The sequence below is a fragment of the Juglans regia genome, chromosome 4 (assembly GCF_001411555.2).
Source record: "Juglans regia cultivar Chandler chromosome 4, Walnut 2.0, whole genome shotgun sequence".
In the NCBI taxonomy this organism is placed as follows: Eukaryota; Viridiplantae; Streptophyta; class Magnoliopsida; order Fagales; family Juglandaceae; genus Juglans; species Juglans regia.
The window spans coordinates 27540282-27553901 of record NC_049904.1 but is presented as its reverse complement, the minus strand read 5'-3'; the positions used below and the strand labels follow the sequence as shown (position 1 = coordinate 27553901).

Below are 13620 nucleotides of genomic sequence, written 5' to 3'. Positions count from 1 at the left end.
AGTTAAGTATTTATTGAGTTTTGAGAAAGGAGAAAGAAAAAATTAAATAAAAAATATTATAAAGTAAAAATATTATTATAATATAATTTTTTAATATAATTTTTATTTTAAAATATGAAAAAGTTGAATTATTTTGTATTTTTTTATTTAAAAATTTAAAAAATTTGTAATGATTAGTTTAAAATTGTTTGTATTTAAATTATATTTAAAAAGGAAATAAAATAAAATGAAATAAGATAAAAATAAAAAACAAAAGAAAAGGGACTTGCATTATGACGTCGTAAATGCTTTTGCTTTGGCTTCTGAAGTTTAACTTTTAGCCCGTCACCGACTCTCTCGTCTCTCGCCCACCTACCTCCCTGTCCTTCTTCCTTCCTCTAGAAAGTAGAAAGTCTCTCGTCCTCTAATTTTTTTAATATTTGCGTTCTTTTTTCTCAGTTGCCTGCCTTCCTCTCTGAAAGTTCTTCACCCGAAAGTTCCATTTTCAACAGAGCACAGTGCGTAGTTCAGACTCGATATAACGACATTTTTGTGGGGTCCAAACAATCCCCCCTACCATTCTTGTACACCTCCTTGACAATGCCGTGCTGGGTTTCACCAAAACCATTCCCAACAAACTCCTCCTCACCAACTACAACTTTTTGCATTTATCCCATACTTCGTGTTCTGTGTTCTTAGATTGGCTTTGTCGTGAATGGCTCTTAAAGGTGCAGCTCCCTGGGTTTGCGCCAGAAATCCTTCTTCTGATCTCGGGACCTCAGATTTGGGTTCTAGGAATTCTGGGGCCGCTTCGATCAGTTTTAAGTTCGATTTGGAAAAGTTTAGCCGGGAATGTTGTCGTCTGGATGCTTTGACTCGGCAAGCTACCACTCCTGTGGAAGATGAGAAGCCGCGTGTGCCTGGGGTTGAGTCATCAGGGGCCATTGCGCGAACTCGGGGCAATGAATCCAGGGGTCTTCACAAGGATTTGAACCTTCTACCTAGTGAGTTTACTCATAATCTCACTTTTTTTTTTTTTTTTTTTATATTGAAAATTCTTTTGTTTTGATGTTTTGATGTTTTGTGTTTTATTTTCATTAGGATATCAACAGAATGGTTTTATTTTCATTAGGATGTAAACATCGAGTGGTTTTCGTGTTCGCCAATCAGGCTTTTTGATATTTTTGTATCAATAGTTACTTTCTTCGTTCTTTCTAGTTGGAAGAACATGTTTTGCCAGAAAATTCTTTATTTGGTCATAATAAGTTATTGAGCAATGTAGGTTGATATGATGCATGGAACTGTAATTCTTATGTGCCTTTAGTTTCTGTTGTGGATATAGGTCTGGTGATATTACGTTGTATGAAGTTTTATAAGGAATTTGGTGTTTCTTTTAAGGTTGAGTTGAATTGCTATGTATCGGGGTTGTGAGTATTTAGCCTGATGATTTTCGGCAAGTATTTAGTCATCTCATTGATGTTGGAATTCGTGATGCCATATCAATGTCTGTCCAGTTGGAAGGTGCCCTTTTTATGCATGCAACAGGCCAGCAACTTCTAGATGCTTGATTATGATGAAGATTTGCATGTTTCCGGATTAGGTGGCATAGGTTGGGGGCAATGTTTGTTATAATGGAAGCAGTATGCAAATTCCTTAGTTGCAGCAACACCAAAATTAAAATGGTTTCAGTTATTGGGAATGGGTCCTTTTTAAGTTGTCTGTTACTTTTTATAAATATTTCTTTCATGATTGCAAGTTTACTACGCACGTGCGCACCCACCTGTCTATATACGTGTACATTTTTTTGTAAAGATTGTATACTGAAGTGTTTGGCAAAATCTAATTGCTTTTCTATGCTACATGCACTCCCAGTTTGCTACGCATGACGATGATCTTTTATCCAGAATTTATTTGATTGCTGTTTTTTTTTTTTTTTTTTGCAATTTTATGGCTTGAATATATGAACAATAAATGCAGAACCATTATCCGCAAATGGCCTCACTTCTTCTCCAAGTGATGGTTCAAAAGTACGGGTTGTGATGGTTCCTTGCCTATCAGGTATAGTACCTGATAATTCTTCTTCTAGTTGTCCATGGAATTCTTGTTATTCTCGTATCAGTTGCATTGTACAATGTAGGGGCTGCCAGGAGCATATAGCGAGGCTGCAGCACTGAAAGCATACCCCAAGTGTGAACCTGTTCCATGTGACCAGTTTGAAGAAGCATTCAAGGTTCAAATAATTGTTATGCATGTACCTTACTGGCATTGAGTTTATTACCTTTTATATGTTTATTGATGTTAAATTTTACAGGCTGTTGAATTGTGGTTAGTGGATAAAGCAGTTATTCCCATCGAGAATTCTGTTGGTGGGAGCATCCACCGTAATTACGATTTGCTTCTTCGACATAGGCTGCACATAGTCGGGGAGGTGCAGATGCAAGTTAACCATTGCCTTTTAGGGTTACCTGGCGTAAGAAAAGAGGAGATAAAAAATGTTTTGAGCCATCCTATGGTCAGTCATCTCGTTTCCTTTTCATTCTTTCTAGTCTTATAACAAAAGGGGAAAGCTTTGGTGTGGAGTGTGACCTGTTCTGTACAAATGGCATGGGCACTTATTACGTGCTGTCAAAATGTTTGACAATTTCCTTTATGGTAATAGCTTTAGGATGTGCCCCAGTCAGGTAATCTTTAACTGATAGAAAACACTTAAGGATACATCCCAATCAGGCCCAAAACATTTTTGGTATAGAGGTATTACAAATAAACCCTCATTTTAGATGCAAGGCACGGGGTCCCATAGTTCTTGAAGTTGCTGTCTTAACAATATTCTTGTTCACAGGCTCTTGCTCAATGTGACATGGCGCTAAATGAATTAGGTGTTCTCAGCATTAGTGCTCATGATACTGCTGGTGCTGCTCAGGTCATACATGCTACTTTGGTGAATTAAATGTGTTTTTTACTATGAACTACTAGACTGTGTACTTATTCATTGGTTAGAACATGTTGGACAGATGGTGTCATCAACTGGCCTAAGAGAGTCTGGAGCCATTGCTAGCGCCAGAGCTGCAGAAATTTATGGGCTTGAGATTCTTGCTGAAAATATCCAGGTTCAACTTCCTTTTATGTCTTATATGATTTGGGTATATATAATGTGAATTCAAAGGTCTGTTCCAGTATATATTTTCAGTTAATATCTACTCCATAGGCTTGTGAGTAACTGCTGATTTTGCTTACTTTTCCCAAGGATACAAATACCATAGACTGAAAATAAATGTTCTGCTTAGGGTGACATTGGATCAGCCCAAACTAAGCTAATTGATTATACGAGCTGATAATGTTTAGTCAGTTTTTTCTCCTTCCCTCTTTGGCTGTGCAGTAACCAGATAGGGGTACCATCATGGTTAGCCCAATCCGACCAATTATGATTTATGTAATATATAATTATATATGAACCTCTCTCTCTCTCTCTCTCTCTCTCTCTCTCTCTCGATTTATGTAATATAAAATTATGGTTGTGGAACTGGAAATTCAATCAAAGAGGAAGTCAATGTGGAAGCTGTTCTTGAAGAAGAGCAATTTGTTTTTTATTTGTTATAATTGTCAGCAGTGCTTCACAACTAAACTCATTCTTCCTTCATGGCTGCAAGGGCTTTTAGAATAGCATCAAGATGTTCCTTGTTTCTCTCATCAGTTTGTTGGTTGATTACCCAACGGGGTCAATTCAATAGCTGAGCCCTTTAGTCGGTTAATTGGTATATATTTATGAAAAAAGAGCTATAGATATAAGAAACCAACTGCCGACATAGTCGGCAGTGGCTGAATATGGATATGACAGAGTCAGTGCTTAGCTCAGGTTCTGCTTCTTGAGAAAATATGTGATGTCCCTTTCACCTATGTGTTTGCGGTACCTGAAAGTTTGTCTAGTGTCCCTGAAGAAATTCAATGACCATTTTAACCTTTCTATCATGTCTGTCTAAACTTCTTTCTTGCTTGCCAGATTTACATTGAGTACATATTGCTAGCATACGTAAAATTTTGAATTCTTCTTTCAAGAGTGTTCCTACCCCCTGGTGTATGTGCCCCGTGTACTTGGGCTCTTGCCTATTCTTACCGATAAAAAAAAAAAAAGAAAGAGGATTGTTACCCCAGCACATTAAAAGTAAAAGTGCCCAAATAAAGATTTAGACTCAATTTGTTCCCCTTTGTTGGATTGGTAATGATTTCGATACTACTATATAACAAATGATTTTGATACTAGGGTTGGTCGTGGATGCATAATTTCCTGTCTATATTTGTCCTTAATGAAAAATATTAGAGTTGAACTCTATTTTCCGTCACAATGTATAATTGAAATATCAATTTGGTCTCCCTGTTTCAGAAAGCTCCAATCTCTTCCTCGAAATTCATAACTGTAAGAAGTTGAGGATCATGATATTAGAAATTGATAAATGTGGCTCATTTCAATGTTTACCACATCATCAATTTGAACCTAGCATATATTTCAGGGCCAACGGTATAGTGTTACCAAAATCTTACCCGTTTTGTAAATATGCCAATGTCAGGGATAGCATGCTCAACCCTTCCGTCTTGCCCCTCATAGACATGGAATCTTTGCCAGGCTAATTTTAATATTGGAAATGCCTTCACGTGTGACACATGCAACTACTTAATAGTTTGTACATGGAAAGTTTGTTTACATGTAATAGCAACAAATATTGTCTTTTTTATAAGTAACTGATTTTATTATTGATGATAGGCATAACCCAAGTACACAAGATGGTATAAAAGAGATAAGACCTATATAGGTCGCAGTAATGGAAACAAATATTTTGTCTTTAATGCTCATGTTTAAGGCTTTTATCTGATCTGTCTCCCTTTCTTTTGTTAATTATTAATAATGTATATGTCATGAATGATAAAAATTGCAACTTAACTAAATTGTCCGTCATGTACTGCCAGGATGATGACAATAATATTACCCGTTTCCTGATGCTTGGAAGAGAACCTGTAATTCCTGGAACTGATAGGCCCTATAAGGTTTAGTTTTTTTCTGTGTATGTGTACCGATCAAAAAAAAATTTCTGCATATTTTTCCTTGCTGTTAATGTGATGATGAATATTTTTTAATCATTTCCCTAGACAAGCATTGTTTTTACTCTAGAAGAAGGTCCTGGTGAACTTTTCAAAGCTTTATCGGTCTTTGCTATGAGGAGCATTAATTTGTCTAAGGTAATCTCAAGTAACAATTGAGTTCTGTTACTTTTATGAATGTATCTATAGTCTTTGGTTCATTACACCTGGTTTTTTAAAAATATTTCAGATTGAGAGTCGCCCACAGAAACAGCATCCATTAAGGGTTGTTGATTATTCTAATGAAGGGAGCACCAAGTGAGTGCTATATCTTTTGAGTTGTGCTATATCCTTTAACTGTTATGGATAGTCTTTTTTTTTGAGTAATTATTATGAAAATTAGATCAACATTAGTTATCCACAGAAATAATTAATAGAACGAGATTAGAGAAGAAACAATAGGACTCGATTATGCTACTTCATGAATTTATTGACACAGTTATTTTACTTAGTATGTTTAAAAATGGCCATAGAGTTTTTTGGAACAGTAGTTGTGTTCTGATGACGTAGTGGTTAATGGTTTCTGGTGGCAGGTATTTTGACTACCTGTTCTTCATCGACTTTGAAGCTTCAATGGCAGAGCTTCGTGCCCAATATGCTTTAGGACATCTACAGGTTAGTTAATATTTCATGATGTAGGAGAAAATCAAGCATTTTTGTTGTTGAAAATCCCCCTCCCCCTAAAAACAGAAAAAAAAAAAACCCTTCTTAGGGCCAATGAGGATATATAAGTTTTTTTTTAGCAGGAATTTGCAAGATTTCTACGTGTTCTTGGTAGCTACCCGATGGATACGGTTCTATAGAAGAAGCTCTGTGGAGTCAGTTTCAGTTGGATGGCCAAATTCTTCTTGTGTATAGAATTGATCCTACAGAAGCCAATGCTAAAAGAGGTTCAACTTGGCTTCTTTCTGAATAGGAAGGACGAAATTCTCTCCAATGGTCTCACTCTATTTTTCTGTCATGATTCTTTTCATCTCCTACTGGGGTGAGGTTTAAGATATCATGATTTTTTTATTTTTTTTTATATAACCCAAAAAAGGGACAACACTGGGGCCGCCCTATGGTACAGTCGTTTTCTGTTTTTATTCGTTTCGTTTGTTGGTCCTGTTTAGGAGGGAGTTAGATAGATAGATAGATAGATAGATACCTGTTCTTATCAACGGTTTACTCAAAGTCCTCTAATATAAATAAGGAACGAAGTAACTTATCATCAGTGTTCACGTGTTTAGTGGCACAAAAATGCTCAAATAAAGTGCTTACTGCCCCACTTTTGATACTCACTCGTTCCTATGCTTGATTTGTCTTAAAATATCTCAAAATTTTAAGATGAACGGCGATATTTTTTTCTCTCTTTTTCTATTCCCATACGTAAAACTCAAATCACATTACATCTAATACATATATAAAACAGCATAAGTTATAAGTGTTATTCAAGTCACACAGAACAACATCACAACACAAATACTGCTTACAAAACAGCCATTTGCTAGAGTTATTCAAGGATAGTGATGCGCCGTTAAGTTTTTAATCACACCATCATCATCTTCTCCATTATGCAGTTATATTTCACTCCAGCTCCTTCAGGAAATCTTCATTGTCAACAAGGACCTAAAATACAGAACAAAATGATCAGTAACATGTCGTTGACAATGAATGAAATATTGTAAATTGAATAATATATGAAATAAATGTGATCAACAGAATTCATGAATGAAGAAGGTTAATCTTAAAAAAGAAAAAAGAATAAAAAGAGGTTAATCTAGATGATATAAGGAAATGGGGTTGTGTGAATTCCAACCAAAAAAACTCGAGTTCTTAAAATAACTCTATATAAGCTTTTTACTACTACAAAATTTCGAACTACTAAACTACCTTTCATCTTGCGCTTATTTTAAAAGTAGGTAGTTAATTCAGCCCATGGAAGCCAATTAAAATATCCATTCAGTCCAACTTATGAGATGTTATTTATTGAACTTGATATGAAGAAAGTTGCATTTTCATTTGTGGATGTTTAATCTCGCTAACAACGTATGAATACTTCATTAAAAGCCTAGAGTCTTTTGTTGTCTGTATAACATAAAGAATTCAGCTTCAAATTCATGCAATCGGAATAGATTCGGCAATTTCATTCCAAATTCCACTTGGATTAAATGTCCATTTCACTTTTGATCAAATTATAGCTATACAAATCCAATTACTCAACCCAACTTTTTCCTGCCAATTTGCAATTATATGTCCAATAGACAATACAAAAATCACTTCAAGCTATTCCATAGTGGTCTCTTGCATTATTTTAAGAGTGACGAAATGTTACTTCTCAGAACCCATGAAACTATTCCAATCCTTAAGACATCAATCACTACTTCAAAAATCAAATAAGCTAAAAAGATATCAAATTATTAGTTCTATACAAAACTTACAGTTTTCCAACCATCCGGATCTAGGAAAGAGGTAATCTTGGTGTTGATTCCAGGAATTGGCCCTGCTGGTCGAGTAATCTTTCCTCCAAGCTCTTGTATGACCAGGCTGACAACCTCAGCACTTTTGTATACATCATCAGTGCCAATAGCAATCTGGAATGGAAACCACAGGAATTTAAAAAAAAATGGGTGGCCAAAGTTTCCATAATGAAGAAAACTAGTCCAATATGGAAAAACAGTTCTCTAATAAATTGACCTGAGCATATGCATTTCCCTTGGTATATTCAGTCACACCATAATTGTAAGTCAGCTCCAGAACAGTTGTCTCTTGTTCTTCTGCATACCCCAACATGGCTATGGTGTACTATCACATACATACAACAAATATTAAAAGGAATTCTATGAGTCCCTTTTGTGGCTTAAAGATGATTAGTGTGCATCTGCTATGATTTTTGTGTGAAATCGTGTGAGAAAACATACCTTGTATTCAGGTCTATCAACCTTCTTCAACAGCCTCATTCCCAAGGCCTGCATTGAAGGGCTAAGATCAGGAACATCATATTGGATGGATTTGATGTATATATTAGCATATTGATCACAGCAGGATTTAACGTAAAGGCTACAGGCTAGACAAAGGTTCCAAGGCCTCATCCCCTAGGCTGAGAGCAATTGTCTTCAGCCACTTCTAGTTGAATTTTCATACAAATGAACAAGGTCAATAAAGATCTGAGGCTTCATCTTGTAGGCTGCAACGTATGGTCTTCTGTCTCGTTATTCAAAATTTATTACTATTGCATGGTCTATGAACATACTAAGAAAGATCTAAGAGAATAATTCTTTTGAAATTTTTTTTATATATATCAAACTTTCAAAGATATGACATGAGCACTTAAAACATAGACCAGCAATGTGTGCATTTAGAATGGAATGGGGCATATGGGTAAGTTACTAAAAAATGTTTTCACTGATTTACCTTTTCATAAAACTTGATAGCACGATCCAAATCACCAACTCGAAGCATCACTTGGCAGAGTGGCTCAGGAGTTGGACCTCTTTGGATAAGTTCAAAAACATAACCATCGGGATCCTTTACAAAGGCGATGACACTTTGCCCACCTTTAACAGGACCAGGCTCTCTCGTGATAATCCCACCCTTGGCCCGGATGTCTTCAACCAATTTGTAAACCTAAAATTCCAAGCCATGCATCATTGATCATTCAGTCTCACCACCAGAATGGAAATAAAATCAACAGTCACTCCGGAATGTAGAATGACACTTACATCTTGCGTTGCAATAGCAAAGTGACCAAAACCAGTTCCAATATCATATGAAGACACACCATAATCTGTAAAAGTCAATATGAAAGTAATTTCTTAGAGATCATATAGTTAGAAGAAACTAAAAGGCATAATCATGCACTTGGTAAAAACTTCACCCACTTTGCCATTACCAATAAATCTCGACTCTTTTTGACTAAATACTCTATACCCTTTTCCACTTTCACAAATTGGTGCTATTTTCCTGAGCTACTTTTCCCCTTGGTAATGAATAATGATATCCATCCATGAATACAAGTAAAGAGATAAGAAAGGGGGAACATGCCCAAATGTCTAATATAGTGCGCTCTTTACTATAGGTACAAATCACATCCTAGAAGTAGAGCAACATGCCAATATGGATTCGAATACCAGCAAAAAAAATCTCAATAAATGGATAACCAAACCTTAAAGCATTTTAAACAAGAAACCACAAAAACATGGCAATGCTAGTCCCTTCTTGTAGTTCATCATCAAGTGATAATGCTTAAACAGAGTGCACCAACAGACTGAATCAAAGAGCCAATCATGAGGGGAACTACTACTCAGTGTATCATAAGAAGATAGAGATCAAGATTACAAGTCTAATGAACTCACTGTATGTCAATTCCACAACAAAATTAGACACTTCTGGGCCAAACCCAAGAAAAGCATTAGAGTACTTCTCTTCGGGAATGTCTCTTTTCCTGAGCAGCTTCATTCCAAAACATTCAGTATAAAACCTGACCGCCCCAAAAAAGCATGTAGAGGAAATTAATAAAATCCAAGCATAAAACTCATCAAAAGCTGGGATAGCAATGTCTTGAGATGCATACTTGATGGTACGGTCAAGATCACCCACACGATACACTGCATGGAGTAACCGGCGCTTATCCTTCTTAGGCCATTCCAACAGCTCAGCGTTGGGAGCAGCAACAGGTGCAGCCTCAGCCATTACAAAACCGAATCAATGTGATTTTCTCTGTTTTAATTAATCAAGAAATGAATAGAAGAGAAGTATTCAGTCGCCCAGGCTTTCAAATGATATATATATATATATATATCTATATATATATATATATCTATATATATATTCTAGTATAATTATAAACCCAAGCACACGAAAGCTAAAAGATGAGCCACGTAACAAAGATTTTGCTCGTTCTTCTCCACTACACTTTACATGGACAAAGACCGGAAAAATGACTAAATTACTGAGAAATCACCTCGAATAATAGTTGAATATGAATTAGGATCCTCAGTGACTCTGCAGTAGAGTTCTTAAAATCCTAACTTAATTATCCTAGTTCAAAATTTTGTTATCCTTTGGTGATATACAAAGAATTAAATCCTATGAAATTTGAACTACGTAATCAACAATACCGGTTCAGAACTCCACCATAATCCTACCCCAAAATAACTACCTTTTTCATACAAACCACAAACAAAGTTGCAAGACAGCTAAAAGATATATGATCAAGAAAATGCCATACCTAGTACTACATCCCAACCTCAATTTCAGATTCAGAAACTCCAGAGAGAGAGAGAGAGAGAGAGAGAGAGAGAGAGCTTACAGAGAGCGAAGACGAGTGTGGAATACCCTAGAAGGATCATTGTAAGCAGCAGATCATATTTATAGCATCCATTTCAGTGAACTCAGTATAGAATGACGTACTGTTACCGAAGCTCAAAATAACGGGCCACTGGCCAATAGGATATGCAAAACACGTGGGAAACGAGGAGTCGACGTAGAGACGAACGGATGAGAGAAGTCAGTCACCGAGAAGCGCGACAGTATGAGTCACATTGGCTCAACCGTAGGTCTTTACCCATTGTTCTCTCTCTCTCTGGTCAAGGCCTGTAAGTTGTAACGGATAGTATATCCGTATGTGACATACGTGGCAGATCAGGAAATAGCCACGTTATATAAGTACGGAATTAATTATATTTCCATGTTGTGCACCGGCCATAAATGAATCGATTCAGATTAAAAAGGTAAAATATTAATTGTTATTCCTCATTATTTTAATTGTGATTTATTCATTATATTTTAATATAGCATCAAATATTATAAAGAAATAAGAAATAAAAATTAAGGAATAATATTATCTTGCTTCTATTTGATGCCTTCCATACATATCTATTCAATTCAATAATGTTGGAGTAATCGAGAGAAACAATCATAGTACAAAGCATGCTTCTGCTTTTCATCGTTGGGTCGCTTCCTAGTAAAAGTTGTGGTTAGGATCGAGCCACTTTTGGCATTCCCTTTTGCATGTTTTCTTTTGGACTGTTTGGTTCGAGGGAATTTTTATCTAGACTAATGATACGTATAAATTTTAAATAAATAAATTTCATATAAAATTTTTTTTTTGTAAAGAAATGAGTCTTATTAATAAAGAATAATTTTTTTTTTTTACATTTTTTTAAGTTGGAGTTTATTTTTTTACAAGGACTTGTATGATGAGTTTATCTATTTGAAATTTGTATAAATTATTTCTCTTTTATCACATTGATTTTAGGTTTTTCCCAAAAAAAATATGTGTTGTGCAAGCGTCGCACACTTTTTTTTTAAAAAGAATATAGTCTATTATTAAAAAATTAATTTTTTTAATGCGGATTTCATATTTACTCATTTTCTTAAAAATGAGTATGTGATGCATGCGCATTCTATGACTATAAATATCATTTAAAAAAAATTACATTTGTATATGCTTTTCAAAACATGCTGTGATTTGCTTCATTTAGTTACGTAGTTCAGATGAGATGAGATATTTTGAATAGTACTTGAGTTAAAATGAAATGAGATAATTTGTAAAAAAATATGTGTTTAGATAATGAAATGAGATGGTTTGTAAAAAAAAATGTGTATTTTGATAGTGAGATAAGAAGATATGAGTTTAACTTTTTAAAATTTAATAAAGTGGTAGGTCCCATCAATTATTGAGAAGTATTTAATTATTTGTTGAAAAATATTATGAATATATTACAAATAAGTAATATATATTATTAATTTAAAAACCTATAAATATTTTGACTTTTTCAAAATATATTTTTTTATAGTTGGTCGTAATTATTTCAATATTTCTAAATATGAAGGCATTCTTTGTTAAATGAAATGTTTTTCTAATTATATATTACAATAAAATATTTCCAAAATTATTTCTTTGTTTTCCTAATTATATATTACAGTAAAATAAAAAATTTTAATAGATAATTATATATATTAAAAATATGATAGTGATTTTTTTCCAATTTTTTTCTAGTAAAATCTCAAATTTGTAGTCACCTTCAATTGTTAGGTGCATGCGTTGTCGTTCTATCGGGATGTGAGGTGTAGGAGAACAGTCTTGTGTCAGATGAGCTGGAAATCAATCGTTGTACCAATGCAGAGTGTATAGAATGCAGAGATGGGTTAAAACATAACGAGAAATGCAAAAAGTGTCTCCAATGATTTTTTTTTAATTTATTTAATGATTAAGAAAGTATTTTTTAACGATAGTATAAATTTTTTTATTTTTTTTAAATATTTATAATGATTAAAAAAATATACAAAAATAAATAAAATGGATTTGGTATATTTATTCCCTTTTTTGTACCTCATGTGAAGAGCTTTTTTTTTCATGGTAAGATAAATTTCAGGACGGTTGTCAAGCCCCGTTGCATATACTCATGATATTGCGGCTTGCCTAATAGAAGAGCAATGTCAGTTAAAATTAATAAATAATACTACACATTATCCTCTTAATTATCATCATTTCATCCTCTTATAATGTGGCGTATGTGATAAAAAAATTATTTAAATTTCACTTGCCTTACAATTGTTTGATATCACATCATAAAATATTAAGAAGATTATCAAAATGATGATGAAACTCATAGAAAAAAAAAAATACTCAATTCAAACTGCAAGAGTCTAAGTGAAAGTTTAGAAATTGAAATGAGATAAAAAATTTATAAATAGTAGTAAGATGATTTGTAAATATTAATGAGATAGTTTGAGTTTGAATAGTGAAAATGTTTCATCTCATCTCATCATTACAATTTTCTCAAATTTCTACACAAAATATAATAAATAATTTAATTTTTTCAAATTCTAAAATAAAAATAATATTAAAAAATAATATTCTAACAATATTTTATTCAACTTTCATATAAAACTATCTTATTTCATATCACTGTCCAAACCGCACTTAAATATGGACTTTTGGAAAATGAGAAATAAAAAGTTTAATAAAAAATATTATAAAGTTAAAATTTTATTATAATATAAATCTTATTTTAGAATTTAAAAAAGTTAAATTGATTTTTTGTTTAAAAATTTGAAAAAATTTTAATGATTAGTTTAAAAAAATAGTAATAATTAATTTAAAAATATTTAAGTGATGTTTAAAAATAAAATGAGGTAAGATGAGATTAAAATAATTTTCAAACATTCTGTCGAGAACGTTTTCTATTCCATGTAGGGGTGGGGGCCGGGTACCGGCACCCGGCCCATCCGCCTGGACGATCTCACGAGGGGAGTTTATAATTCTCCAAAACATGTCGTTTCATTTTAGGGTTAAACTCTCTCTCTCTCTCTCTCTCTCTCTCGTTGAAGTCTTGAAGATTACTCTTTATTGCGAGGCTAGAAGGCAATGCCGAATGCCACCATCGTTCTCTACCTTTGTTTCACTATTTGTTTGCACCACTGCTTAGAGCATACCACCCCCATCAAACAGAACTTCACTACACACTTGTTGTACCGATTTGCGACAAGGTACATTCACACCTCTTTTGTCCATGCATCAATGCC

General features: G+C 34.0%; 2 protein-coding genes across 3 annotated transcripts; one reads left to right on the top strand and one right to left on the bottom strand.

Moving 5' to 3' along the window:
• The first annotated feature begins 409 nt into the window (after nucleotides 1–409).
• LOC109006941 (arogenate dehydratase/prephenate dehydratase 1, chloroplastic-like) lies at nucleotides 410–6385 on the top strand. The gene is made up of 11 exons (XM_035689601.1): nucleotides 410–983; nucleotides 1957–2021; nucleotides 2117–2209; nucleotides 2291–2491; nucleotides 2819–2899; nucleotides 2991–3086; nucleotides 4939–5016; nucleotides 5119–5208; nucleotides 5300–5367; nucleotides 5643–5724; nucleotides 5856–6385. The coding sequence occupies exons 1-11, from the start codon at nucleotides 695–697 to the stop codon at nucleotides 5910–5912; spliced, it is 1200 nt and encodes a 399-aa protein (XP_035545494.1). The 5' UTR covers nucleotides 410–694; the 3' UTR covers nucleotides 5913–6385.
• A 51-nt stretch (nucleotides 6386–6436) lies between these two features.
• On the bottom strand, nucleotides 6437–10623 carry LOC109006942 (lactoylglutathione lyase GLX1). 2 transcript variants are annotated; one of them, XM_018986390.2, is made up of 9 exons: nucleotides 10400–10623; nucleotides 9662–9807; nucleotides 9444–9568; nucleotides 8811–8875; nucleotides 8503–8715; nucleotides 8010–8057; nucleotides 7786–7893; nucleotides 7530–7682; nucleotides 6437–6717 (listed from the first exon to the last, which is right to left on the bottom strand). In XM_018986390.2, exons 2-9 carry the CDS (start codon nucleotides 9778–9780, stop codon nucleotides 6676–6678), a joined length of 873 nt encoding a protein of 290 aa, XP_018841935.1. In that variant the 5' UTR covers nucleotides 9781–9807; nucleotides 10400–10623; the 3' UTR covers nucleotides 6437–6675. The 2 variants fall into 2 exon arrangements, with proteins under 2 accessions (XP_018841935.1, XP_035545493.1); XM_035689600.1 differs by having other exon boundaries at nucleotides 10319–10423.
• Between the last annotated feature and the right edge of the window lie 2997 nt (nucleotides 10624–13620).

What these genes read in the sequence shown, in the direction of transcription:
- LOC109006941 (XM_035689601.1), top strand. Translation starts at nt 695, where the DNA reads ATGGCTCTTAAAGGTGCAGCTCCCTGGGTTTGCGCCAGAAATCCTTCT. An exon ending in ATGTTTTGAGCCATCCTATG is followed by an intron (nt 2,492 to 2,818) that starts GTCAGTCATCTC and finishes TCTTGTTCACAG; the next exon opens with GCTCTTGCTCAATGTGACAT. An exon ending in GGAGCATTAATTTGTCTAAG is followed by an intron (nt 5,209 to 5,299) that starts GTAATCTCAAGT and finishes AAAATATTTCAG; the next exon opens with ATTGAGAGTCGCCCACAGAA.
- LOC109006942 (XM_018986390.2), bottom strand. Translation starts at nt 9,780, where the DNA reads ATGGCTGAGGCTGCACCTGTTGCTGCTCCCAACGCTGAGCTGTTGGAA. An exon ending in GATCTTGACCGTACCATCAA is followed by an intron (nt 9,569 to 9,661) that starts GTATGCATCTCA and finishes TGGGGCGGTCAG; the next exon opens with GTTTTATACTGAATGTTTTG. An exon ending in CTATCAAGTTTTATGAAAAG is followed by an intron (nt 8,058 to 8,502) that starts GTAAATCAGTGA and finishes CCTTCAATGCAG; the next exon opens with GCCTTGGGAATGAGGCTGTT.